Source organism: Anopheles coustani, chromosome X, assembly GCF_943734705.1.
Source record: "Anopheles coustani chromosome X, idAnoCousDA_361_x.2, whole genome shotgun sequence".
In the NCBI taxonomy this organism is placed as follows: Eukaryota; Metazoa; Arthropoda; class Insecta; order Diptera; family Culicidae; genus Anopheles; species Anopheles coustani.
Window position 1 is genome coordinate 751,997 of NC_071290.1, and position 25,282 is coordinate 777,278.

Consider the following 25,282-nt stretch of genomic DNA (forward strand, 5'->3'; position numbering starts at 1 on the left):
CATCAGCGACTACACCTGCGCCAACGTCCAGCCCAACGCGTTCGACCACGTCGATGGGGTGCTAGTGGGGTAGCAGTGTTTGTAGAGCGTTCCGTCTGGTTGTGCACTGGTAGTTTTCCTACGGTAGGCTAGAATCGAAAGAGAAGAAGCAAAGGCGTATCCAAATTTCGCGATAAACACAAGAGTAGTCAAGAGAGCTCGACGCCGACGGAGGGTTTGAGCGGCTAGGTTAGCGTTATACGCAAGAGGTGTAGGTAGGGCAGCGAACGACTTCGCTTTGGAAATACTTCGTGGGGGGGAGAGAGGAAAGGCAGGGAAAAACCATGGCGAGTGTGGGCAGCGAGAATGGTAATGGACATACCTCGAGTGAGGCTGTGAAGCTTGCGGGGGACGGCCCCGAGCGCTCCGATGATGTGGGCGCTAGTGCGACACCCACCGGCAGTGAACCTCCCAAGGAGGCTGTGCAGGTTCCGGTGCCTGCAGCGGTCCAGTACCCCCCGGAGCGGGTGGCAAAGTTCAAGGGCGAGCTGCTGGAGTTCCTCGGGGATCTGGTGCCGCCGGAGCGGGCCCCCTGGGACATTGCGGTGTTCGAGGGCCTGGGGCGTGGGCTGGTGGCGACACGCGACATCGCCGTCAACGAGCTGATCTTCCTGGACCGGCCGATCCTGGTCGGGCCGCGCGTCAACAACTACGACGTGATCTTCTGCGCCAGCTGCTGCCGTATCCTGCGCAAGCTGCACCTGTGCAGCGGTGGCTGCCGGCTGCCGATGTGCGCCCAGTGTGACTTCAGTGTCGGCGAGGCGTCGCCGCACGCCGCCGAGTGCCGGCTGATCCAGAGCTGGCAGCCGAAGGACGCCGGGCGCTACTCGAAGAACATCCTGTACGCGCTCACCTCGATCCGGGGCTTCCTGCTGTCCGAGCGCGACCGCTCGCTGGTGCTGCAGATGGAGGGCCATCCGCCGCGCAAGGAGATGACGACGGAGATCGAGCGGCTGCTGAAGGACGGCTACTTCCAGAACCTGGACGGCGAGGGCGCGGACGTCCGCTACCTGCGCCAGCTGGTCAACGTGCTCAACACCAACGCGTTCGAGACGAGCCGGATCGTGGCGGACGAGGAGAACAACGACCACGAGATCATCCTGCGCGGGCTGTACATCCTCGGGGCGCTCATGAACCACTGCTGCCGCCCGAACGTGCGCTACGTGTTCGACAGCGAGCTGCGGATGCGCGTGTACGCCTCGCGGCCGATCCGCGCCGGCCAGCAGCTGCTCAACAACTACTCCAAGATCCTGTGGGGCACGCAGCATCGCATCATACATCTGTGCTTCTCGAAGTGCTTCCTGTGCTCCTGCGAACGCTGCAAGGATCCGACGGTGAGTTCCGAGCACATCAACCGGAAGACCTCGATCAAACGAAACCAATCAAGCGCAATCATCAACATCCTCTCGCATCGGGAGTGTGGGGCTAAATAGGCTTGCAGCAATCGAGCTTGATTGATGAACAATTATCCAATGCTTGACGGTACTCGGGTCTGGCAACCGCAAGAACACCGACACATAAAAGACTCTGCTGAGATTACTAAGGACCGAAGCCTAATGAGAATTCTGGCACACCTCTGCCACCTCGTGGTCCAGCCTCTATACAGAAACCTCTTCAAGTTGACTTTATGGAACCTCGCGATCTTGGCCAAACATCTCCTGTCTTTCGCCGCTGCATCACGTCTATTCTCAGACGAGGCAGCTGTCAATAGTCTTCGCGAGGTATCGCTTTCTGACGTCGGTCGGGTTTTTGTTTGTTTTGGAAACCAGGTGACTGCAACTGTCGGGGCTAATGTTTGATAGGTACCTGCCCCACCCACGTCACCAAGTCGACCGACCCGAGGTACAATGTACGTGTCTATCTCGACGTCTCGCTCGACAGTAATACTTGAGAGGGTTTTTCGTGGAATCTAACATTCCTTGCGTAGGTAGTTTGTTTCGCAACTTTCGAGATATCGCATTCAGAACTTGAGACACCCGGCTTTAGCGAAAAGGGCAGTGTTCGATGAAACTGTAGCTCCATGCAGGATGCATCGTACCCCGCGCTCCCTTTCGTTCCGGGCCGGGTATTTGTATGTATTTCCCTGGCGAGATGCTGTTCAGCCCAGTTACTGAAGACTACCTGTGCTCAAACCCAAACCCTACGGTTTTCCCCCATTCCAGTTGGATGCGGAAGAGTCCGTGTTGCATGCTGAAGGAAAGATAACTCTTCGTATCCACCCGCTCCGCTCCGCTCCGGGACTCAACCAGTCCACACCTCCTGTGGGGTTGTGTTTTACTAGCTTCAACTTTCAACAACCCCGACGCTGCTGCTGACGATCTGATAACGGACGGAACGAAAAATAAAACTAAGACCCCGTGAGCTGAGCGGGGCACGGGCAGGCGATGGGGTAGGTTATTTTGAGAAGTTTTTATGAGACCGGGATCGATATTTTTGGACGCCCGTGTACCGACGTCGGTGTATTTCTTTTCCGTGTGTTTTCGGGCAGTTTTGCCGCGTTCCGCCCGACGGTGGGGAAGGGAGGGACGATGGGGTTTTGCGTCCTCCACATGTGCATATGTTTACGTTGAGCACCGGTCGGTTAGGAAGTTGTACCCCTGTACCCCGGCGGGGCGAGGAGGTTTTCTTTAATTTTAATCTCCTCCTCACCAGATGGGAAGGAAGAAGTTTTTCCCCGGGGAAACGCGAGGATAACCTGCGCGCGCGCTCGGAAGCGTCCAAGGGGAGGGGGTGTGGGCCGAGGGTTAACCCCGACCTGGTCTCCCCCGTTTGCGTGAAAGATTACATTTTCGATTTTCATGCTTCGAGCTGGGCGCTCGCATAGGAGATATATGTTTTGCCCCCCTTTTTTTCAAATACCGGCCAAAATAAACTACCACTTTGACACCGTTTGACAGCTGGCGTGAGGGGGGAGGGGTGGGGGGGGAGGAGGGTGTGGCGTTGCGGTAGAGTTGTGGACGTGGACGTTACTAACGGCGACAAATGGTGGTTTTAATTACCGTCACCTTTCACGTCGCGGAAAAACGTTGGGGAAAAATGGCGTAGGCGACGCATTCGGCATTCGGAAAAATCCGATCGGGGGATTAGGAGTATGTCTACACCGACCGCCTGCTACCACACGGATGCATCTCACAAGGCCCAAGGGGGGACATGCAGGTGTTGTGTCCTCGTCTGCAATCGCTGTTATTTTCCCGCACGAATATAAATGTGACGAGCGAATTTTCCCCCTTGCTAGACGAAAACAGGGACGAACGCACGCACTCTCGCATTTCCATTTCCTGTTTGGCCCTCCCCCCCACCCTACACCATCCCACCGCATTTCAGACGTCAAGTTTCCGGTGTATTCAAATGCTATCCGTCAGCCATTGCGCTTGCCCTGTTCGAGGGATGGCTGTCTTCCAAATCGTGCAACATTTCAAAAACCCGAATTCAAAACACTTCACAAGCTACGAATCAATCACCTTTCAAACCGTCCGGTCGGTTCAGGTTAAAGCTATTTATGGCCATAGCTTTTGGCAACCTCCGGTGACCGATCCTCCGGCGTGTGTTTGTGTGTATGTGTGTGTGTGTGTGTGTGTGTACGCTTCTGAATGATGGGTTAGGCGTGTCTTTTTAATTGCTTTAAAACTAGAAGGTGTCTTTTGCAACGGTTTTCCTGATAAACCCTCGACGTCCGTTTGCTGAGGAACATTCAAGCCCTCCCTATCGAACACTTGCGGCTCGAATGGAGTTAGTTTGAAGTTTCTAAAGCTAGGCTCTATGGTGTTTAACACTAGGTAGACCAAGCAACTCACTTTTCAAACACAATTATATTTCGTGTTATTTGCTTCTACGTGCAGTGAATGAAAGAGCTGAAGTAAGGAATGACTAGTGAAGTTAGCCGAACAAAACCAAACGGCTGAGTTGACAGACTGGTTTTCTACTATTTGTTTTAAAAGAACTCCTTCTACTGTTATTGTCTCTTAAAAGTTGAGGCTTATTAATTCTAGCATGCTTCGAGTAGTTTGACTATGTTTTGTAGTTGTGATTTGCAAACCCTGGCAGGACATATTGTTCTTTAATCCTTTTGAATGGAGCTCGTTGACTGTAGATCTCCTTGTTTCAGGTATAAGTTACGAGCTTTCCAAAGGGTACGGTGTAGAAGCCCACTTTGCGTTGGGGCCTAGGCGAGGTTATAAATATTCCAGGCAAAGTTATTTTATAAAAAATAAGGCCACGAAACGGCGTTTGCAGGCTGAACGAAGCTGAACGACGGAGAGCTGTTGGCTTCGGTCACGGCATCGAGGACCTGTTTCAGTAAAAATGCTTATCATAGCACGAAACTAGCGCTCGGCACGAAACGTCCCCGAAGCACGGCATGCGAGGCACTTAAAATTGCCATTTAAAATCATTAGAGACCGACTTGGGTGAAGGAAGGGTTGGGTGTGTGTGTGTGTGTGTGTGTTTGGCAGGCGGGAATGGAGGTTGTTTATGGTTTCGTAGGTTTCGTAAAACGGAAGGCCAGAAACACGCTCACGCAACCGCTGGGGGTTTGCTCTTTTCACCGGCAGGAGTTCGGCACGTACCTCGGGGCGCTGAAGTGCGTACGGGAGAGCTGCCCGGAGGGGCGCCTGCTACCGATCAACCCGCTGAAAATCTCGTCCCTGTGGCGCTGCGACCGGTGCGACCTGAAGATGGACAACATTAAGGCAACGAAAATCCAGGAGATCGCCGGCCGGATGATACTGAACAACGCGATCAAGCGCGAGTCCAGCTACATCATCGACTACCTGAACGACCACCTGGTGCGGTTTCTGCTGCCGACGAACCAGTTCACGGTCGAGCTGAAGCTGCAGGCGATCAAGAAGATCCAGGCCGACCGGCCGGTGGCGGAGCTGCGCGAGAAGGAGCGCTACTGCGTCGAGATCCTGGACATCCTGGAGCGCCTGCAGTACGGCGAGTGCTTCGTCAAGGGTGTGCTCTGCTACGAGCTGTTCGTCACCCGCGTCACGCTGGGTCAGGTGCCGAGCGAGAGTGGTGTAAGTAGTTGCCTCTACGGATATTCTGCGGCTTCAGCTCCTGGCTCCCGGAGTTCCTACAACTGGCAGCTCTTCTCGATCTAACACGTTGCCTTCCTATTTCCCCTATACAGAACACCACGGAGGAGTTAAATCTGGAGCATCTGCGGACCGCCTGGCAAATCCTTGGCCCCAGCGGAAACCGGCCCAAGGACCTGCAGCAAATGGTTGTGAAGTACGGCGTCGGCTGTGAACCGCTCGATTGAATCCCCCCCCCCCCCCCCCCACCCCTCCCTCACGCCCGAGGGAGACTTTACCGGTTTTTTCGGCGACGACCATCTCCCGTTTGGTCAGCACAGAAAACGAGCGCTCACAGTTTCCTGCCGTTCCTCAACGTATTCTTGTAAAAAAAAACGAACAAAAACACACATATCGCAACACCTCGCAGAAGAAGACACGTCTGTTGGTTTTCACCTGTTTTTCACTCGGCACTTAAGCAAACTGGAGGCGATGCGGAAGGACCTGTGTTTTTCCCGAGATTAGGAACGCTCAAATGAAAAGACTCAGGCTGCAGGTGCAAGAACAGAGGGAGAGTTCAACGCTGCTCCACGGACCAGAGAGGAGGAGGTTAGGCTAGACAGAGAGAGAGAGAGAGAGAGAGGGGCGACGCTGCATAAAGGGTATTTTAATTTTTACAAATTCCGATGGCTATGAAATGCGCAAACAAATGCGATCGTGTGGGTTTCAACAAAATATACACCGAAGGGCACAGGAGCTATAATAGGAGTAAACATTATGCAAAACATTAGTCTAGGCAAATCAATATTTAAAATAGGAGCTGAGAAGGCGATGGGGGAGTTAGGACAGGAAGGAGATGTCGGTTGTGCAATAATTGGAATGATTGCAAAACAGCTAGTTGGCAGCATATACGACGCAAACCTGCGGGTGCCAAGTTCGAACGTTGTCCTTTCGTTTCCAGTGTTTGAACGGTGAAAAGTGTACACCTCCTACACACGCACACCCATACACACGCAACAAACGCGCACAAGCGAAATGTGTGGAAAGCCGGTAGACTTCCGAGGTTTGGTTTGAAGAGCACGTTTGATACTTCAACCACTTTTGGCACCGCGTGGTTTGGTGGCGCATCGACATTTCCCCAATATCTGGGGCGTGAGTATTTACTTGTGTATGTGTGGGTGTGTGTGTGTGCTAGAGGAAAACTCTGTTGTTTCCGATCAGGATGCTCGAAGAAATCGACTTCTTGTGCTGGAATGGCGAGAGCCTGAATACTAAAAAAGACGGTGTGGTAAAAGGCTACTCTCCCTTATCCTACAGCTGACCCGTTCGATGCTGCAGCCAGTGCTGGGATCGGAGAGGGCTGGACAAATTTACTCCTTTTCCCTTTCACCACGGCTCCCCTTTTTACGGAGACAATATTTCAAAATTAATCAAGTAATAACAATTAACCGTTCCCGTTCCTGGCATGGCGTAACGCTCCACGAAGCGCGTCCATGGCCAACTTTCGAGAATTGATAATCACCCCTAAACACCTACACACACACACACACACACACACTTACAACACAACAGTTTTTTACAAATCTCTTGTCGTTTTTTATCCACAAATTCGGATTCCTCCCTTTTTCAAATCGTAAGCTTCGGCGGCCAGCATTCGCGGCGCGTAACGCGGTTTTTAACGTCAACCTTTTCTCACATTACTTCCCTAGTGATTTTTCACATCATCACAGTGGACAAAACACACAAAAACAGACACAATTACACACGTTTGATATCGTGCGCCGAGATTCGTCGGTCGAAGCGCAATGCAATCGTTTGGGTTTTCCGACCAGCATTCAATAAAGTGAAATCAAATTCAAATCAAACCGAACTATTTTGATACGCAGCTCGAAAGAAAATCACGAAGTTTTTCCGCAAGAGCGTACGTATTGGCGAATGCGAATCAACGATTTTTAAAACGGAAAAAATAACGATCTCCCTTCGACCCTTTAAACGTTAGCTTACATTAAAATTCCGCTAGATGGCGTTGATGACAGTGAGTAGGAACCGTAATTTAAAAATTTCAATTAAAGGACACACAATGGGAACGGAAGGATACTTACGGATGGTAAGAAACTGCCATCGAATAATTAGAATCAGCCTCATGTACAGTATATTTTGAAAAAAGTTATAAAAAAAAATTCAACAAAATTCTTATCGACCGTGTCGCGCATCTTAGTGGATATGTAATTAGAAAACGTGTCCTAGCTAACGGTGCTCCTATCCTTAATCGTTGCTTACCGCTAATGGTGTTACTGCTTTAAAAGATGAGGTAAATATAATTGGTGTAACCCTACAGCTGGGCCGGGACGAAACGAATGGCCGCCCAGAGATGGCAACGATGGCACGGAAATCGTGGAAAACTTAACGTAGGAAAAACCAAAACAAAAGAAGCCAAAACCCCGGGATGGAAGCACACACACACACACACACACGAACGCGCGCGCGCGGGTTGGTCGCTACTCCATGGGAATACCGCCGGGCAGGGCGACGGGGGAGCGCTTTCGGTCAAGGTATCGCTGGATCGAGGGGATGGCGAATAGCATCGCGCCGCTGATGGCGATCGTTGTGCCGGCCATGATGAAACCTGGCCCGTAGGAGAGCGTGTAGTCGTACAGCCAGCCTGTGCAAGGGGGAAAGAGTAAGTGAAACGGGCAAGTAGGGCGGACTGAGTGGGGGGGGTAACCGTCTCACCTGCGATCGGAGGTCCTACGAAGGAGGCGATGCCCTGGAAGAGCAGCAGCAGGCCAAACGCGTTCGTCAGCTTCTCCAGACCGAGCAGGTCGACCAGGATGACGGAGGTGAGGCCGACGTAGGCACCGATGGTGAAGCCGAACACGGCCGAGTAGACCGCGAGCCAGTAGAAGTCGCGACAGAAGACGGACAGGCCGGTCGCGATGCCGCAGATCGCGAGCGACCAGTTGTACACCCACAGCCGGTTGACCCACGTCTTGTCGGACACATAGCCGAGCACGATGCGGCCGACGGTGTTGGCGATGCCGATGATGCCGAGCAGGTAGGACGCGTTCTTGGTGTCGATGCCGAGGACCTGCGCCTGCGCCGCCAGATACACGTACGGCACGTTGAAGCCGACGCTCGTCAGGAAGTTCGACACGGTGAAGACGATGAAGATCGGGTCCTTCAGGATGGAGAAGTTCATCATCTCGCGGAACGTGTCGCACGTCTCCTTCGAGCAGGGGATGCACCCGAGGCACTGCTCGGTCGCGTCCTGGCCGCCCAGCTGAGTTCCCGTGCCGTTGCCCTGCACCGACCCGTAGCTGCCCTTTTCGTACACCGACAGGTTCGCCTGCGACGTGTGACGCGATGCGATGTTGTGGACGGAACCGGTGTACAGGGCGTCCTTGCGGTACATGGTGCCACTTTCGGCTCGCTTCATCGCGCCCTGCATCGTAGTCGCCTGGAGCTGCTGATCGGTGAGCGGAGCTGTCAGCAGGGGCTGGCTGAGTCCCAGCCGCTTCGTTTCATCCACCGGCAGAAGCTTGCGATCCGCGTCCAGGTTGTGGCCACTGATAGAGTGACCATTCTGTGGAGATAAAGAGAGAGTTACAGCGCATTCTTACAGATTTCGTTGGCAGACCTACCGCATTAAGGTCGATCTTCGGAATGTCCATGTCGCCGTGGCTGTTGGATCGCTTCAGGGCACCCTCGCCGCTCTGGTGTGTGGTTTGCTTTGCTGGCGATGCCGGTCTGCCAGTGCTGGAATGTTGCAATGCTGGCACCGTTGCCTCATCCTGTTTGCCAGCAACGGCTACCGCAGCAGCAGCGGCTGACTCGTGCGTCAACGGGCGGAACATCAACCCGAACAGCACGCAGATCAGCACGATGGCACCGATCGCCTGCAGTGCCCCCTGCCACTCGAGCCGCTTGATTAGCGCCTCGGTTAGCGGGGCGAAGATGGACGTACCGAGCCCGGAGCCGCACACGGCGATGCCGGTTGCCAGCGATCTCAGTCTTTCGAAGTACATCGTCACGCTGACGATGGCGGGCAGGTAGATGAGCCCCAGGCCCATCCCGGTGCCAAAGCCGATCGTAATGAACAGCATGAAGACGCTGGTGGCGTAGCTGCTGACAGCCAGCGAGGCAGCGGCCAGCAACGCACCCGCTATCGTCACCGCCCGGCAGCCGTACCGGTTCACCAGCGACGATGAGATGGGTCCTACATGGGGAGTGAGTCAGAACATGTGTGCAAAGGTGAGGAGTTGCGCAGCAGACCCACCCATACGGTGCTGGACTTACCCGAGCATAGTGTCACTCCTACCAGGATCGACGCGATCCAGGCCGTGTAGCCTTTCCCTTCGTTGAAGTACGTTAAAAACTCCGTGTAGAATATACCGAACGAGTACGTAAGGCCATCAGCTGTAAAAGAGGAAACATCCACACCCTGCTTTGAGTACATTCACGGATGTTGTTGCCAGTCTAGGCGTCAATCAATGTTACACATCGTACAATTCGTAGACCCTCCTCCTCGCGATTGCTCTGTACAGCTCCCTTTTCCAAGTTCTTGTGGTCGATTTTGATAACGCACATCTCGTGTTTACCAACCGTTGTACCACCCGTGCTTAGCCAGCCATATGAACTTCAAAGCTGGCTGCTAATAAAAATAAACTAGTTAGGTTCATCTTCAAAACATATCGTAGGAACCGATCGACCCGCCAAGTGCGTCCGTGTTTTACAATGTCTGCACTCGGTGGTCCGACCAGAGGTGGCTTATCAGCAGTGTTTACCAAACTCTTATCCGTTGTTTTTGTCGTGTTCTAGTGCAACGTTGCTATATCTCATCCCGTGCCCTTTGCTAGGTGCCAAGTACGGGTAAACACCACAAATTGATTTGTCGACGCCCTCGAAGTCATAAATACGCTCGTCAGCACTTCTTGCCAGCACTGGGTGGGCAAGAGCTCGAACGCAGTTCGGCCGCTTGGAAGCGTAACAGCGGCTAACCTTCCTGCATAACCTCGTGCGCGGTGTGTGAACCTGATCGATAGATCCAGCGATTGCATATCATGCGCCCATTAACAACTTGTCGCCGGTCGCGGTCGGACCGTGTAATCAAAATCAGCCGACTAATCAAATTCACTGTATCTCACCAGCCTATACAGGCCTGCGGGAACATCGCGAGGGTTGGCGTCCTTGGTACGGTACAAAGTACGCTGCTTACTCACCAACCGGGGACAAAGCCTCGGATCAAGAAGCGAACAAAGATCGGCTATTAATATGCGTTCCTACAAGCGACAAAGCAATCCAAGGAATGGTGACATGAGAGTGAGTCAATGTGCATTGCAGTGTCAGAGACATATCGCACTTATTAAGACTCATGTTACTGTTTGTTGTTGATGCATGCGAAATGTGTGGGCGAGCCGTGATAAAAAAAATGTGTCGACAAGTAAACAACGTGCGATATTCCATTTACTTTGCTGTCGAGCAAAACCGGAGTAGATGTTCACGAGTTCAGCTGTTTTTCTCCTTGTGTCCTAGCTCATCTGGCCTGTCTGCAATATGCAGAAAGAAAGTTACCTCTATTAACCACTGATGTGTGATGTATTCACAGGATCTCCGAACAGGCCGATTGCGTCAGTTATGTCATACATTCCGAAAATGAGTGTAATCGATCTTATCATCGCCTAGCTGGTTGGTTATATAGGCACATGTCCCTCGGATAATGGCTATCAAAAGGCACAATAAGTCTACGATGAGGGGAGCGGGGTAATTGGAGTGCCATGGCATAGCTTACGCTAATCGATCACCATCTATTTGACGCCTACCAAATGGAGCTGAGGTTCAGTTGGAGCTGAGGGCTTTATCTAGCTAATAAGTGACCCGTTTCTGTACGCCGATGAGGAGCGCAGTTTGATTGATCTGTTATTGACAGTGCATTGTTTACCACGTGGGTTTCGAGGCAGCACCAATAGCCGATGATTAGCGCCAAGGGTGCCGCACGCTGTCGCTATGGACGAGGGTCTACTACGTATGCCTAAGTGGCCCGGAGGCCCCGGGTGTACTTACTGATGATATGAATACTGAAGGAAGCCAACACCACCATCCAACCCCATCCCCCATCCGGGGGCGTCGGAAGTCCGCTTTCCGCCTCTACGACGCTCTGCTCGATGTCGGTGTTGATCTGCTGCTGTTGCCGCTTGCGGCTCGCCGGTGGTCCGTGTGTCATATTTGGCAGATCGACAAGCTGCGGTCCTGCGTGTGCTCAGTCTCTGTTTCCTCTCCTACTTTCTCTCTTTCTCTCCCTTTCTCTCGCTTTGTCGTTATAGTTGAATCTCTATCTAAAGTATAATAACCACGGAAGTACTCTACCACATTAACTGAATGAACCTATTAGGTTACTGTATAGACGGTTTCGCCGATGGCACACATCTGTATGAAGATAGAGAACGAAATTAAACCTATTTGAGTGAAGATTAGAAGGTGCTCATGCTAGTAGACCACAGAAGTCATGGCATTGAACCGCTAAAGATTGACCGACACTTTCAACCCAATTTTATGGACGAGGTTCGATGGATGTTCAAAACACTTTAAAGCATCGAAGTACCAAACAACAGCAAATTACAGCCGACAGATGTCTGCTACTGCTCTCCACATAATCGTATACCACTCAAAACGATTGTTGACCACATACGCCAAGAATGTCTTCAGTAATCAAAATCTTCAAACACTATCGGGCAACGGCGGCCTTGCGAAAGATTAATCGGCCCTTATTTCAATTTCATCACATGCGGACGGGGCTTCTGAACACGCCTGGAAGTGCGTCGCTTATCTGTCGCTGTAAATCGTGCTGGAGAGCTGAGGCTGACAGTAGTCACCTGTATTCCTCACTCACCCACGTGGTATTGAAATCACCCAGATGCGCTCGGCAACACTTCTTATTCTACTCTGCAGTTTATCCGTCCAGTATGCTGAAAGAAGGCAGGATATTTACTGGCAAGCAATATCCAGAGCACAGGCGGAGAGTTTTACTCTTTCTTCCTGGTTTGTAATGCAATCAAACTGTTATTTCTGTCTCTTTGAATAAAGACATCCCGTGAGTATAATAAAGAAACACTGCCACAAATCGAATAACATGGATGCGCCAGTCACTTTCGTTGTCTATAATGGACAATGATGGAAGGCGCACATCGAACCATGACTCACGGCCATGTGTCGACAAGGTTTGGTGAATTGAGGGTTGCTTGGATATGTTGCCAAGGAAAAATGCACCACGAGTTGATTGTACCACGCGTAGATTTAAGGGTTGATCGGAAGAGAAATAGAAAGCGAGACAAAGTGCAGCATCCACTCTATCTTCTGATTCCAGTTATAGAAACGAAGCAGGAAACTCGTGGAAACTAAGAACTATACGGTCGCGGACGATCTGGCCATAGGATTCGCAGCCTGGAGACACAAACCGACAGCCCAGTCAGCGCCACTATCGCACACTTGCCTGATCGACGAGAGTTTCGGCGAACAACCGAACGGGTGCAGAACCGAGCAGCGACTACGCGATGATTACCACCCCAACAGCCTATTTCGTTCCTTATCACTACGTACAGCGTACAGCGAGCGTGCGAGTGCGGCGGCTTGCAACACGATCCAAGCGTGAGGGCCGAGGAGGTGGACGGAATGGTGCGGTACGTGCTCAACCGATCACTACCACTATCGATCGATCACTAAGATATATTAGCCGGCGCACAGTTGAACCACTTTCTCTTTCAGCTTGACGTAGGATAGTAGATTTCCTACTTGTTCGTATATACGACGCTACTTGTTCCAAAAAGGTACACGCTTCGGGAGCGAGTTTGGTCGACAATTAGAGATGAGGAACCGTGGTAGTACACTATCTGCGAAATGTTGGATTGGATAGCTACATATAGCCACCGACGTTCAACGCAACGTATGATGTGTTCAAACGAGATGTCCCGAACAACATGTTTTTGATGATCGACGCTTTAGGAAAACAATTGATTGCTTGTCGATGTTTTTGAATACTTTAAACTCAGCACTCAATCTACTTTATCTAGCAACTCAGTTCTGAAGCGTCGGTTAGTTTTTGCTTGGTTAGAGAGCTGATTAGGACCATGCTCTGGTAGTCTTCACCCCAGTTCCCGGGCACAGATTGTCACAGTTCAGCAGCTAGAGTGCAAGGCAACACGGAAGAGCCTTCACAGTGCCTCGTGCTGGCCAAAGATCGAGCGGAGATGTAGAAAAAAAAAAAAAAAAAACTAGACGCGACGGGAGGGAGGCTAAGGAGGACTTCAGCCTTGCACTATACGGACGGGGTGAGTCAAGAAGCGCACATTGCGTACTGCTCGTGGATGTTGGCCTGTGCGCTTGGGCCCTAGAAAACGAAACTACCGAGCGTGGTTGGCCTGGTTTGTTTTGCAGGCGGCCACCCTCTGGACGTCGCCGACGGAAGGTGCAGCAACAAGGTGGTATCGGCTGTGTATATCGTTAAAGGGACGGGGTAAAAATAGCGCACCGTCTTGAAGCGCAGTAGAAACCCGCCACCAAACAGTAGGCTGTAAACTGTAACGTACGTATCTTTGTGCCGGCGATGCTGAAAATAAACGCTGCAACGTAGAATGCGTTCCGCGAGCTTTGTCGCCGATTTTGTCGTTCCGGCGGCCTTTTTTTTATACTCTACTTTGCTAGATTCCCTTGTCGCCTTGTCCTTTGCTGCAACACGCACTAGAAATATAAGATCAACGAATGATAGAAACGGAAAAGGGATGGGAGGGGAGGAGTAATTTGTGGGAAAAGAGGTTTATAGTTTGCTTTTCACTTTCACCCTGTCCACCCCAAGCTCGATCGAGGCGATGCAGCTATACTTCAATTCAACAAGGCAATCTTTGCAACTCAGCTTTGCTTACAAATTAAAAAGTAATCAAAGTAAAAAAGTAATTTGGAGATTAAATAGCCAACAACGAGGCAATGGAAACTACAAATCGGAGGACTCAAATCCCACAGGACTCTCGGGTCTCTTTCGTTCCGAGCTACAACGGTAAGCCTCCTGCTTTCAACCATCGGACGCAGTTTTATAGGACGTCGAAAATTGTTCTAAGCAACAACAGACATGGCCCGCGGGTAGCGTCTGGCACCATTGCAAACAAATGCAAAGCTGACAGACGGTTTATGATGATAGTGCCGACGGGCGACAACCCCTGTTTGCGTTTTGCCTTCCTCTTGGGAGAACGTGTTCCGTCTGTAGATTGCGGCCGGAAATCTCTAACATAAACCAACAACACTAAGTCAGCTGATGATCAGCAGCAAACACGGTTAGGAAGATAGGCGAAAGCAACGTGGTTCAAGAAGGGAGCCTAGCCACCCGCTTATCTAAACGACGGGAATGTTCCTCATCTGCTCGTGAAGATAAATGCGCGAGATCCAACCATTGAGATGATATAGATTTTATCACGTGAATCCGTGAATGTACCATGCCGTCGTCTTGACAACTGTCTGGGCTTAGATGTGGCTTGAGGCATTTGGAAGCCGTCTAGAGGTCTGTTGACACGTTCAACCCTGAGAATGGCTTTCAACACTCTCACTCACATCTGACACCTTATGTTTCCTGATTAACAGAATTCCATATAGAAAGAGGTTGCCTGTAGCTCGGTACTTATGCCGCAGGGTGTGTAGCGTAAGACCACTTATGTCGGCTAACGATCAGCCTTCGATGAATGAAGTACCGAAGCGGCCAGTAACGCTCGCTTGTTATCTTATTGATAAAACGAATGCCTATACTGTACACACCACCACACGAAAGCGCACGTAATCGGTGCTTATCACTTATCACCAAGCGCTATCCCAGTTAGGTCAATAGGCGCCGTGCGAGTTTGTACCCGACTTGTTCAACGTTGATCGCAGGCTGCGGTTCGGTTGAGCATCGTTCTGCCGAATTCTGAACCGGTCCAGTCAGAGATCCGACCGATGTCTCACGCTTGCAGGGGTTGATGAGGCTGCGGCCAGTTGCTAGATGACATTGCCAGATGACAGTCCACTGCGAGGAGTGGGCGTTCGAGTCGGTAAGGCACGCGCGCCGCCGTCCGCGTGATGCGACATACTGAAACATCGGCCAGCGTATGCTTAATTTAGCTTTCCTGGCCACGTGGTGCGCAAGCGTCTGCGCATTTTCTTCCCCCATCCGCTTGTTTTCACAACATTTTTCCCGATTCCCGACACGCGTGGCAACCATTTGCCATGCCGGCCATACAAGTGACATGTTGTTTTGATTATTCTGCACAGAAAACGGACACACACGCGCACGCACACAGAGCGTAGCGTACGGAACCACGTGGCGCCTCCGACTTCCTTGGACTGACTGCCGGCCGATGTGAGCGAGACTCAGCCAGCGCGTGCTGGGCTACGAAATGCGCTATCTCAACATCGGCAACATCACTCGAATCGGCCAGTACCCCAAAAAACCCAACCAACACACACACACACATTCACCCAACGAAATCATCACTCAATCCCAACTCCCCGTGTCCCCGAGGTTTACTCTGTCAATACCTTTTTTATTTTGGGTTTTGGGAGGGTGCGATAATTTGTCATAAGGGAACAACACAGTGTTCCCATCAAAACCCAGAGCAAATACCGCGTGTCGTGCCGTACACCGAAACCCAAACCAAGCCACATCGTTTGGAGGCGGCCCGGCGGAGTGTTTTGCAATTCGTGATTTCCACCAACACAGTTTGATTTGTTGAGAAACACGCTATTTCGAAATCTGCCGCACGTTGCGGCCGGAGGTTGGTTTATTACTATCGAGGAGAGGGAAGTTGGCAATGTTGCCATCATAAACAAAACCGAAACCCCAGTATCTTGAAACCGTCACGAGCCAAGCGAAGCCGTTGTAAGCAAGGGCATTCGAAAATCAATCTAGCAATCGATGAGCAAATGCTTTAGCACAGATCCAGCGGGTCTGTTTTGGAGTCGCAGTAGTATTGGGAGTCCTATAGAAGCTCTCTCTTTCACGAACGGTTCGCGAAATACAGGCAATGATTCGTTTCCGGTCACATGACAGAACAAAATGAATTTAGCAATATAATAAAGTCACGAACAAACGCCATTCGATAAAGAAAATAGAGAATAATCACACACATTGTACATCGTGTCCAATATATTCTCAAACACTTAAGTGTTTTCCTCGAGTCGTACTGGAAACTTTCTGGTCAAATTTCTGGCTGGAGACCACTCTCTAAGAAGAGGTCGAAGGCTTTCGACAGCACACTATATGTGTAAATTAGCTTCTGAACTTAATGTCTTCGAAAAGACCATCCGAAATTCGACTGATAAACCAAGAATGATGTTGACAATTAAATAGGGTGCTTTGAAATTGTATCCCTTACCAGGCGCCTCCATTATGCTGTGGGCATTCGAGTCGAGCGTCGAAAAAATGAGCGTAATAAAACTATTTCCCGGTTGATTGATTGATGGAAATTATTTTAAAACAAAAGAGAAATCAATGTACCAATGTACCGATGTATCCCATAAGTTTAGTTAAACGCCGCATCATCTCCATCACCACCAGGCGCCTCCATCGCCTAACGTTTTTTTTACGAATTACACACTAACATGCTTTGGTACAGCAAAATTGTGACTCAATATTATACACCGAGGGAGAATACATCCAAAAGAGGATGGTTTTTAAGAACAGCACTGGTGAGGCAAATGTTATTGCAACTTGGCGAGAATACAAACATATCTTTACCACTGAATTGTTATATGACATTGGTTTCACCCAAAATCATTTAAACTTTCAAAGCATGTCAATCAAACTGCTTTGTTTACTATTTAGGTTGCATGCCCTGCTGTTCATCCCTGGTTTTCAAAGGCACACAACAAAACTCAACGGTTTGATTATTTATTTAACCAACCACCACCCACTCACCGCTTCGTCGTTCCCCAAGCTCGGGCTTCACTGGAGTACGCGAGGGGCCAGCACGGCCGCACGTTGCCGACTGAGCGCGCCCGCTCCGGGGAACAAACTTTACTACCCGAGAATCGGAGTCAAGGTTGCAATCGATTGCGAAAAACGCTGTTGCGGTAAAACCGGCACACATCGGCATCGGCCAGCTGATTTTCTCGTTTTATGTTTGGTTTCGCTTCGGCTGGCAGCCGAACGTTGGCCACCGTTTACTTACTTTCTACGTCAAAGGGGGACGCATTGAGATCGTTCCGAGGCTCGGTTCACCTAGCACATGGTGGACACTGGTGCCAAAGGGGTTTTTAACTAGCGCACTGCTGAGGTTTTCGGAACCCCCCCCCCCTCTCCACGCCGCGAGTAACGTTTTTTACCGGCAGTGTTTCCACTTCATCTGCCGCATTAACACGTGCTGGCCGCAACCGGAATGCGCTGCGACTGGCGCACAGCGCTCCCGGAAACCGACGAGATCTGGCGACGGTACCCGGCATGCGCCCTGTTCTGCCCCCTCGTGCTCGTGCTCCAACGCGGGACGCGTGGGCTACGCCGGAGGGCTTCTAAAAGGGGGGTTCAAGGGTTCCTCCTTTGCACCTGTTTTCCCATCCGGCACGAGCCGCTCGACGAACGTGTGCGACACGCGTACCTTCGCGGGCAAATACCAACCGCGTCGCAGTCGAGATCAGAACAATCGGAAACTTTCACAAAGGAAAAGTAGAAAGAGATGCCAACGAAAGTGCAGCTGGAAAAACTGGCGGGGACGGGAAAGCGACACGCAACGTGTTTCGCTTGCCCAGAACCAGTAGCAGTTTTTGTGTCGTTTGCGGGCGAGGAAAAGGCGAAGAAAACGTTGCAAAATGGCGACCGCTGGCAACAACTTGTTGCTCTGCTCCGTGGTTCAATACACTGTGCGGCAAGGGGGACCGGATCGGGTGGCGCGGCTTAGCGTAGTGCGGATGGTGTCAATAAGAATGGCTATTTCTGTTAGGCGCAACCGCTTTCAATCGCCGGCTTCTTAAATCTCCAACCTCAGCTCGGGACGCGCGAGAGGAACTTTTGTGCACATTGGAAGGAAGGGCAAAACACACCGCGGGTTGTCAAAAATAGAACCGGGAGCGCATGTTTTGATATTTACCTCCCGATGGAACATTGATGTTGCTACATTGAATTTGTAGTCATCATCGGATTAATAATAAGTTGAAGGCCTTTAACATCATACACGTCGTGACTAATTGAACTTATTCTTCCAAATATAAACCAGTGTGGTTTTTTTGAATGATAAAAAATATATGAAGCTTTTACAAATGTGTAATGATCTGCCCGGGACTGGTTGCGAGTAGAGTATCGAAAAGTACAAGGCAACTGCTTAGTTTGCTCTATGCCACCCTCTACGTGTAGTTAAGATTGTCATCAAATGGATCTCGTGTCTTGTTTTTGTTTATTTTTTACCGACTTTTGCTGGAAGCCATAATTATATGTCACGTTTACCACTAGGTATTTTAGGTTTATTTTTTGAAAACATCTTAGACTATTTAGCGTTATAACACATTCGTTTAAATGCCGAGACAGCATCGGCAGAGGAGTGGGTTGAAACTTTCCAAACCTTTCATGAGGAGTTAAGAATTTTAAAATACCAGCAGGGTTTACCCATATGAGCGATCCATATCGGAAATGTACTGTATATATGATCAGCGGGGTGGGAAAGGGTCGTGGTACATGTGTCAATCTATGTACCACTTTTGAGTTGCAAACGATCGGGTTTGGTTATTAGAAAATATGCATGCTACACAATTACAGCAATGCTCGGAGTGGCTTTGAGGAGCTCATCCATCCAGAAGATTTCAATCAAAAAGGTTTTGCAACAGGTTTGGGCGTCTTTAGTTGAGTGAGCCTATCACAGAAGATCAATAATGTAACACAAACGTGCTACCAGGCGATGCTCAAAGCGATGCTTCTGTGATCACCTCCGAGGGCAGAAAAAGGTAAAAAGGGTAACTCCGCTTCTAAGCGACTGTGCCGATGGTTAGTACACAGTGCTGCGTCGTATTTCACAGCACGGCACAGCATAGCGCGGAGGGGTTACTGCTGCGGCCACACGATGGACTCGATCCAGTCTATGTAAGGCGCGATATCGGTGTAGATGCCGGGTATGGTTGTACCGCACGCGTAACCGGCGGAAATGATCCCAACGAGGTAGTGGCGCCCGTCGACTATCAGCTCGAGCGGACCACCGGAATCCCCGACGCAGGTGTCGGCGATGGTATCGTTGGTGTCACGCCCGAGCGCACAGATTTGCGTCGGATGCAGCCCGTCCCTGTTGCGGCGGTTTGGCACCTGCTTGCGCTGACAGGCCTCCCTGTCGACAAGGTTCACCGTTGCTTTCTGCAGCCGCGGTTGATTGGTGTCGCCCACCTGTACGGAACCCCAGCCCTGCACGGACAGTGGCACGTCCGGACCGAGCAGCTCACCCGTGGTGTTCATGAACAAGCAGGCCGGGTGGGCGTACGGTAGATTGGCGGGCACTTCCTCCTCCAGCTCGAGGAGTGCGATATCGTTGCTGACCGTCACGGGGTTGTAGCCCGGGTGGCGGGTGGTATTCCGGATCGCAATGTCGATCGGTGTGTCGACGATAACCTTCGGCTGCAGCTCGAGGACGCCGAGCCGGGCGAAGAGGACCCCGGTCACGCAATGGGCCGCGGTCAGCAAGAAGCGAGGCGCGATGAGCGACGAGCCGCAGCTGAAGGTGATCGCGTTCGACACGTTGTACGCAAGTGCGGCCATGTGCGGAAACTCGCCGAACTGCGCATCGGCACCGTGGATGATGTGGTCCGCCAGGTTGCTGCTCTTGGGAAACTGGTCACACTGTGCCTCACTGATGCGCTTCGCCGGGGTGCTGCGGAAACCGTGGAAGCAGGAGATGATTCCCAGAAAAAAGGCGAACATTGAGTTACAATCACTGCCTCTCTACAAGCACAAACACCCACACACACACACACTCACACACACGACTTACATGGTCCGGGTGTTGTCGAACTCGTGCATACAGCATATGATCGGAAGCGACATGTTGAACGAGCAAGTGATCAGATCTTCGGGCGTTTTACTTTTCGCCATCAGCCAGGAGCACTGGTTTGCTGGACGGCAAACGCCGAGCGAGCCATCGTGCAGTTTGCACGGGTCGCCTTCTGCCGTGTGTCATGGGGGAAGGGGAACGAGAGGAGCACCGTTAGGGGGCCGCAAGTGAATGGGGCAGGAATCGTGCTACTTACCGAATCCGGAATCTGGCGGCTCGTGCACGATTGTGTCGGCGGTCGCCAGCGGCACCAGCATCCAGTGGCTGGCGAACGCGAGCAACAGCAGCCAGGGCGTGCGGTCGAAAACGTACATTGCGTTGCTGGCTCTTCTCGTTTGCAACAGCAGTGCACAGCTGTCACACGGTGCGGGCTTCGGCAACGTCAAAACAAATCGGCAGCTTCCCAGCCGAGGATCGGTGGATCAGTTGACAGTTCGTTGCCCCAAAGTCGCGGTAACACTGCGACTCGCGACGCGGCTGAAGGCCAAATTTGGTCGAGCCGATGCCCGACGTGTATGCTGTAAACAAATAAACTCGCTGGCTACATCTAGTCAGCAAGAGAGCTCACTACGCCAAGAGAGTGAGGGAGAGAGAGGCGTCGCTCTTTGAAAATAGGTTTAGAAGGGACAGCGTGAAGGGAGGTTTCACATTTTGCAAGGGCATTCTGGACACAAATACTTCCACACGATCGCCGAAGTGCGTCGCAGGCGTGGCTGGCCAATCGAAGGTTGATCGCGAAGAAACGTTGAATGATGCAACCTGCTAAAAGATGCTATGTTTACGGAGAAGAGAACAGCAGCGCACTGGATGCGCTTCCTCCTTCCCGGCCTCACAGAGGACCTAATCGTGCGGATCTTGCTGTGCACGTTCCGTTTGCTTGTAGCCGTGTACCATTCCATTTCCGCAAGCACAGTGGGCTGAAAGCCATCGAAACGAGCGACAATTCAAAGAGTCCATACCGTTCTGTAAAGAGGTGCTTTTGAATTATTAACGCGTGTTTTAAATGAATGTCCGTTTGATATGTCATTGGTTATACCCACAATTTCCTCGATCCTCGCAACGAAAACGGAAGCAAAACAAAGGTAACATATTAAACCAGTTATAATAAAGGTCAAACATAAAATTGTAAAGTAAAATTTTGCATATTAAAGTTTACTGAAAGGTTTAAATGCCAGATTCACCTGTTTACATGCTTCAAGCGCACCATGCTTTCCGAACATCGGATGCACATACATTAAGCCAGCGCTTGTGGGCGTGTGTGTCTGTGTACGTGTGTGTTGCAGGTAGCATAGCAGAGACAGTATAATGGGGCACGGAAAGTCCAGCGATGCGCATTAATGAAGATTGCAGAAAAGGGCAGCAAGTCGGAGCCGGAAATTTGGACCGGAATGTGTGACTCACGCCCGGACAGACGCGGAGAAACCCTGGGACTGGGCCGGTGGCACCGAGCAGTCGCGCCACCGTTAATTCCCGACCTGTCTCCGGCAGGACTGGTTTTTGGGCGATCGACTGGCGATATACGACAGCAAACTTACATTGCGAGAGAGGACGGGTTTCCCCGAGCACCCGATTCGGATTCAATGTCACGCACGCAGGGTAGGGTCCTTCTTCACTACTTAACGCCTGTTAAATGCGAGTTTCAAAACTCACACGTACACACACGTGCGCGTAGAAATATGTATACATACAGGAAACTAGAAATAACCTACCTTTACGATCAGATTCCGATCCGATGCTATGTTGAGAATACTCACATTATAGCGGAATTGACGATACATGGGTGACCTTAACAGTGAGCGGCCGCAACGATCAGCAACATACCTATCCTGGAATGCTGTGGAAGAAATGTGCATTCGCGAAGCATTTCTCTTTAGTTGCATTATCTCTACTTTTTTTTATTATAGATTTTTGCATCAACGAAGCTCCGATGAATGTATGACTCACGCGCCGACGGGGTAACAAAACACCGATTGTCCTTGACCCTTCCGGGTGGCATTTTAAAATTGGCTAGATTTGTTTGTTGTTGATTTTCCTTCTCAGAGATGCAATGTGGCGAGAGACCTCACTGTTCTTGCATTGCACACCTTTTGCCACCTTTGAGTGCTTGTATTAATTGAGTATTGGTATGCTCTTGCTGCAAATGCTGGATGCTCTTAAGTGCAGGAATTGAGATTTCTAACATTTCTTCGCAGCAAGTGCCGTAAGTTTTGTTCGAGCGAAAATAGAAAAAAAAACATGCTACAACACATCCACGCATCCGCTCATGCCCACACGACACTCTCGATCCAGTCGATGTAGGCCGCGACGCGCGTCGAAACGCTGGGCGTGTTGCTGCCGCACCCGTTGCCGAACGAGGTGACGCCGATCAGCTTGTACTTGCCGTTGTCCAGAATCTGCAGTGGCCCGCCGGAATCGCCCTGGCACGTGTCGCCCACCACCTTCGTCACGTCGTTCTCACGCCCCGTGGCACAGTACTGCGTCTGCACGATGCCCTGCGCCAGCTTGCGATTGTTCTTCAGCAGGTTGGCGTCGGCGAAGCTTTGGTTGCACTTTGGCCAAGCCACCGTCGTCAGATTGACCTTCATCAGATGGTTCGACCGGAGGTTACCTGCGGAAGAAGCGAGCGATTTGCGTCCGTTGATCCGTTGGGGAAGGCTTTCCAAGACTTACGATCGAGGTCGATTATGCCGAAACCTTCGGCCGTTAGGACAGTCGACTCGGGCAGATCGTCCAGGTCGTCGTTCAGGCAGATCGGATTCACGTCCGGTTCGTTCTCGATGTGCCGCTCGAGCTGTACCAGCGCGATGTCGTGGTAGTTTCGGCTCGATCGGTACTCCGGATGCGGAAAGAAGGCCTGCAACCGGTAAGAAACGTGTTTGCGTGAGAGTTTGTAAGGGTGCCTGCCACCGCAAGCCAACGGCGCAGCTCACCTTCAACGGAACCACGACGCCGTTGTTTTCCGGAGCCAGATTGTTGGTACCGAGGATGGCCACCGTCGGCCGGTCGTTCGAGGGGATGCAGTGGGCGGCGGTCAGCAGGAAGTCGCTCGAGATTAGACTGGCCCCGCACCGGTAGCTCACGTTGCCGTCGTCCGTCGGGTAGCCGAGGGCGGCCATGAACGGGAACTCGCCCTCGCTCGCCTCCTCACCCTCGATGATGTGAAAGGTGATGCGCTCGTTGTACTTCGGCACCTTCTCGCAGGCAAGCCGCGACTGCACACCGGGCGGTTGGACGGTCTTGTTCGTCTTGCAGCAAATTATCTCATCCGCGCCCTCGAAACCGCATGAAACGCGATCGGCGAAGCGTCGATTCTTGACGATGTGCTCCAGAAACCAGGGACAATCGGTCACGACCGTGCAGATGCCGGGCTTTCCGTCACGCAGCTCACACGCATCGTCCTCTAGGGAAACAAAAAAAAAAAAAAACAAAGAACAACAATGAACCATCAGTCGATGCAAAGCTGTACCATTTTCTTCTAACATTTCCCCCGCAGTAGAACACAACAGCAATAAGAGAACGTATCGGCGAGCTTCGTTTTCCCCGTTTTGCTATCGGCTTCCAGATTCGCTCGCTGAAAGTTCGCCAAATCGAATCGCTGGGTCAGTTTTTGTTGTTTTGGTTAACTTAAGGTCATGCTGCAGGTTATCTTCGACACAAGCTTCATTTGGCTTCCATTGGGATTGGCTGGCCGAGGGAGCAGGAATTTGCGCGAATTTACGATCCACGGTTCATGTGGGTTTTTCCATCACAACCGGAACGTTGGCCAACGACCTGAATTTGTCAACTCGGAGCGGGACGGACGGGGTACAAAAATTGAAAGCTAAATGTCAGTGAACTTCTTTGGATGGTGTCTACTTACTGTAAAGTGTCTGCCCGGAGGAACCCTGGAGCGCTAGGGCAGACGTAACGAACAAGAGCGCCAGCTTGACGTGGTCCATTCTTCCGTCCGATTGGATTCGTTCCGGAACCGGTTGGTTGATGGTCGCTTGGGTTTGGTTGATCGTTTGTTTTGAATTCGACGAACGATTGTAGGAAACGTTGAGGATGCGCCGATGGAAGTGACTGCTTGACCGCTCGATCAGGTGCGAGCGAAGCGGTACGGGATTCAAGAGCAGATGCTGGATGCTGCGGACGATGGTTCGTAGAGTGTCTCACTCTCTCTCTCTCTCTTTCAGGTTGCCTTCTCTTTTTGTTTTAGTACTCTAAACCCCTGGTCGGGTTCGACCGTTCGCCGTATGGTTGCGTGATGCAAGCGATAACACCTCGAGCTGTCAGAGGATCCGCTGTAGCATCGCCGTTGACTCGACGGCCGTACCGTGCACAGCTACAGACTCCGCGGACTCAGCGGACACGCGTACGCACAACACCGCACGGCACGCGTGTCTTCGTAACGGCCTTTTTGAAGCGGTCCACCGCTTCCTTGCTATGGGATCGCGTGCGACACTTGTACCACTGTAAGCGCGGCCCTGTGTCGTGTGCTGCGTTCAGGTATTTCGCGGATTCGACGAAACGATTACACTCTCATCCGTCCAGAACTACGTGATGTCCTCGACGGCCTGCGCGCTGGACGAGCCGTGTGGACTTAGCTCACAAATGCGACTAACGGATTCTTAACGGGCTGACCCTGCTCCGGCAAAACACGCAGCGCTGCAGCAATCAACTCTGCCTTTCGCTGTCCCTCTCTTTGTCTCTCTCTGTCTCACTCACTCACTCACACACACACACACAAACAGTCCCCCCCCCCTTTCTCCCACCCACATTCCCTACCCGTCCCAACCGCTCCAGTGGTAAACACACACACAAATGCATACACCCTGCGTGAGGATCTCTACCGGTTTTTGGCTCGAAATTTATTGGCCCCGGATCCAAAAGCTCGTTTGATAACTATACCCAGCTTCCTCATGGCAATGAAAGATCGATTGGAATCTCCGAGAGGAACCCTTCGCTGCGCAGCGTCAAAAGTCTCAAACGATTTCACCTCAAATCGCTACATTCGATGATGGCGTAAAAATGTTCAGAGGAAAATTGTCTGGATTTAGGAGCTAGCGTCACGAAGGACAAACATCATGATTCGGGGCTTACTTTGCGCCACAAAAAATATGCTGACATAGTTCTTTATGTTTGACGCGGTATAATTTAATGCACAAGCTGTGGTGTGTGCATAAAAATACCCATAAGAAATTTTAAAATCTCACT

The 25,282-nt window shown here is 51.3% G+C and overlaps 4 protein-coding genes across 4 annotated transcripts; 1 reads left to right on the forward strand and 3 right to left on the reverse strand.

Annotated features, from left to right (window-relative positions):
• Positions 1 to 323: 323 nt before the first annotated feature.
• On the forward strand, positions 324 to 5,302 carry LOC131268763 (SET domain-containing protein SmydA-8). Its single transcript, XM_058271038.1, has 3 exons — positions 324 to 1,373; positions 4,590 to 5,057; positions 5,171 to 5,302. The coding sequence occupies exons 1-3, from the start codon at positions 324 to 326 to the stop codon at positions 5,300 to 5,302; spliced, it is 1,650 nt and encodes a 549-aa protein (XP_058127021.1).
• A 2,151-nt stretch (positions 5,303 to 7,453) lies between these two features.
• LOC131269421 (monocarboxylate transporter 12) lies at positions 7,454 to 11,391 on the reverse strand. The gene is made up of 5 exons (XM_058271771.1): positions 11,115 to 11,391; positions 9,351 to 9,470; positions 8,696 to 9,270; positions 7,788 to 8,637; positions 7,454 to 7,716 (listed from the first exon to the last, which is right to left on the reverse strand). The coding sequence occupies exons 1-5, from the start codon at positions 11,272 to 11,274 to the stop codon at positions 7,553 to 7,555; spliced, it is 1,869 nt and encodes a 622-aa protein (XP_058127754.1). The 5' UTR covers positions 11,275 to 11,391; the 3' UTR covers positions 7,454 to 7,552.
• Positions 11,392 to 18,496: 7,105 nt separating this feature from the next.
• On the reverse strand, positions 18,497 to 20,596 carry LOC131269429 (serine protease Hayan-like). Its single transcript, XM_058271783.1, has 3 exons — positions 20,283 to 20,596; positions 20,027 to 20,198; positions 18,497 to 19,906 (listed from the first exon to the last, which is right to left on the reverse strand). The coding sequence occupies exons 1-3, from the start codon at positions 20,398 to 20,400 to the stop codon at positions 19,093 to 19,095; spliced, it is 1,104 nt and encodes a 367-aa protein (XP_058127766.1). The 5' UTR covers positions 20,401 to 20,596; the 3' UTR covers positions 18,497 to 19,092.
• A 1,365-nt stretch (positions 20,597 to 21,961) lies between these two features.
• On the reverse strand, positions 21,962 to 24,661 carry LOC131269430 (serine protease persephone-like). The gene is made up of 4 exons (XM_058271785.1): positions 23,946 to 24,661; positions 23,017 to 23,486; positions 22,757 to 22,940; positions 21,962 to 22,694 (listed from the first exon to the last, which is right to left on the reverse strand). Exons 1-4 carry the CDS (start codon positions 24,022 to 24,024, stop codon positions 22,348 to 22,350), a joined length of 1,080 nt encoding a protein of 359 aa, XP_058127768.1. The 5' UTR covers positions 24,025 to 24,661; the 3' UTR covers positions 21,962 to 22,347.
• Between the last annotated feature and the right edge of the window lie 621 nt (positions 24,662 to 25,282).

Coding starts and splice junctions, on each gene's coding strand:
- LOC131268763 (XM_058271038.1), top strand. CDS start 324: ATGGCGAGTGTGGGCAGCGAGAATGGTAATGGACATACCTCGAGTGAG. Junction 1,374..4,589: donor AACGCTGCAAGGATCCGACG/GTGAGTTCCGAG, acceptor TTTCACCGGCAG/GAGTTCGGCACGTACCTCGG. Junction 5,058..5,170: donor AGGTGCCGAGCGAGAGTGGT/GTAAGTAGTTGC, acceptor TCCCCTATACAG/AACACCACGGAGGAGTTAAA.
- LOC131269421 (XM_058271771.1), bottom strand. CDS start 11,274: ATGACACACGGACCACCGGCGAGCCGCAAGCGGCAACAGCAGCAGATC. Junction 9,471..11,114: donor CTTCAGTATTCATATCATCA/GTAAGTACACCC, acceptor CCTCTTTTACAG/CTGATGGCCTTACGTACTCG. Junction 8,638..8,695: donor CGAAGATCGACCTTAATGCG/GTAGGTCTGCCA, acceptor TTATCTCCACAG/AATGGTCACTCTATCAGTGG.
- LOC131269429 (XM_058271783.1), bottom strand. CDS start 20,400: ATGTACGTTTTCGACCGCACGCCCTGGCTGCTGTTGCTCGCGTTCGCC. Junction 20,199..20,282: donor GCCGCCAGATTCCGGATTCG/GTAAGTAGCACG, acceptor GACACACGGCAG/AAGGCGACCCGTGCAAACTG. Junction 19,907..20,026: donor TTCGACAACACCCGGACCAT/GTAAGTCGTGTG, acceptor CGGTTTCCGCAG/CACCCCGGCGAAGCGCATCA.
- LOC131269430 (XM_058271785.1), bottom strand. CDS start 24,024: ATGGACCACGTCAAGCTGGCGCTCTTGTTCGTTACGTCTGCCCTAGCG. Junction 23,487..23,945: donor CTCCGGGCAGACACTTTACA/GTAAGTAGACAC, acceptor TTGTTTCCCTAG/AGGACGATGCGTGTGAGCTG. Junction 22,695..22,756: donor CGGCATAATCGACCTCGATC/GTAAGTCTTGGA, acceptor CTTCTTCCGCAG/GTAACCTCCGGTCGAACCAT.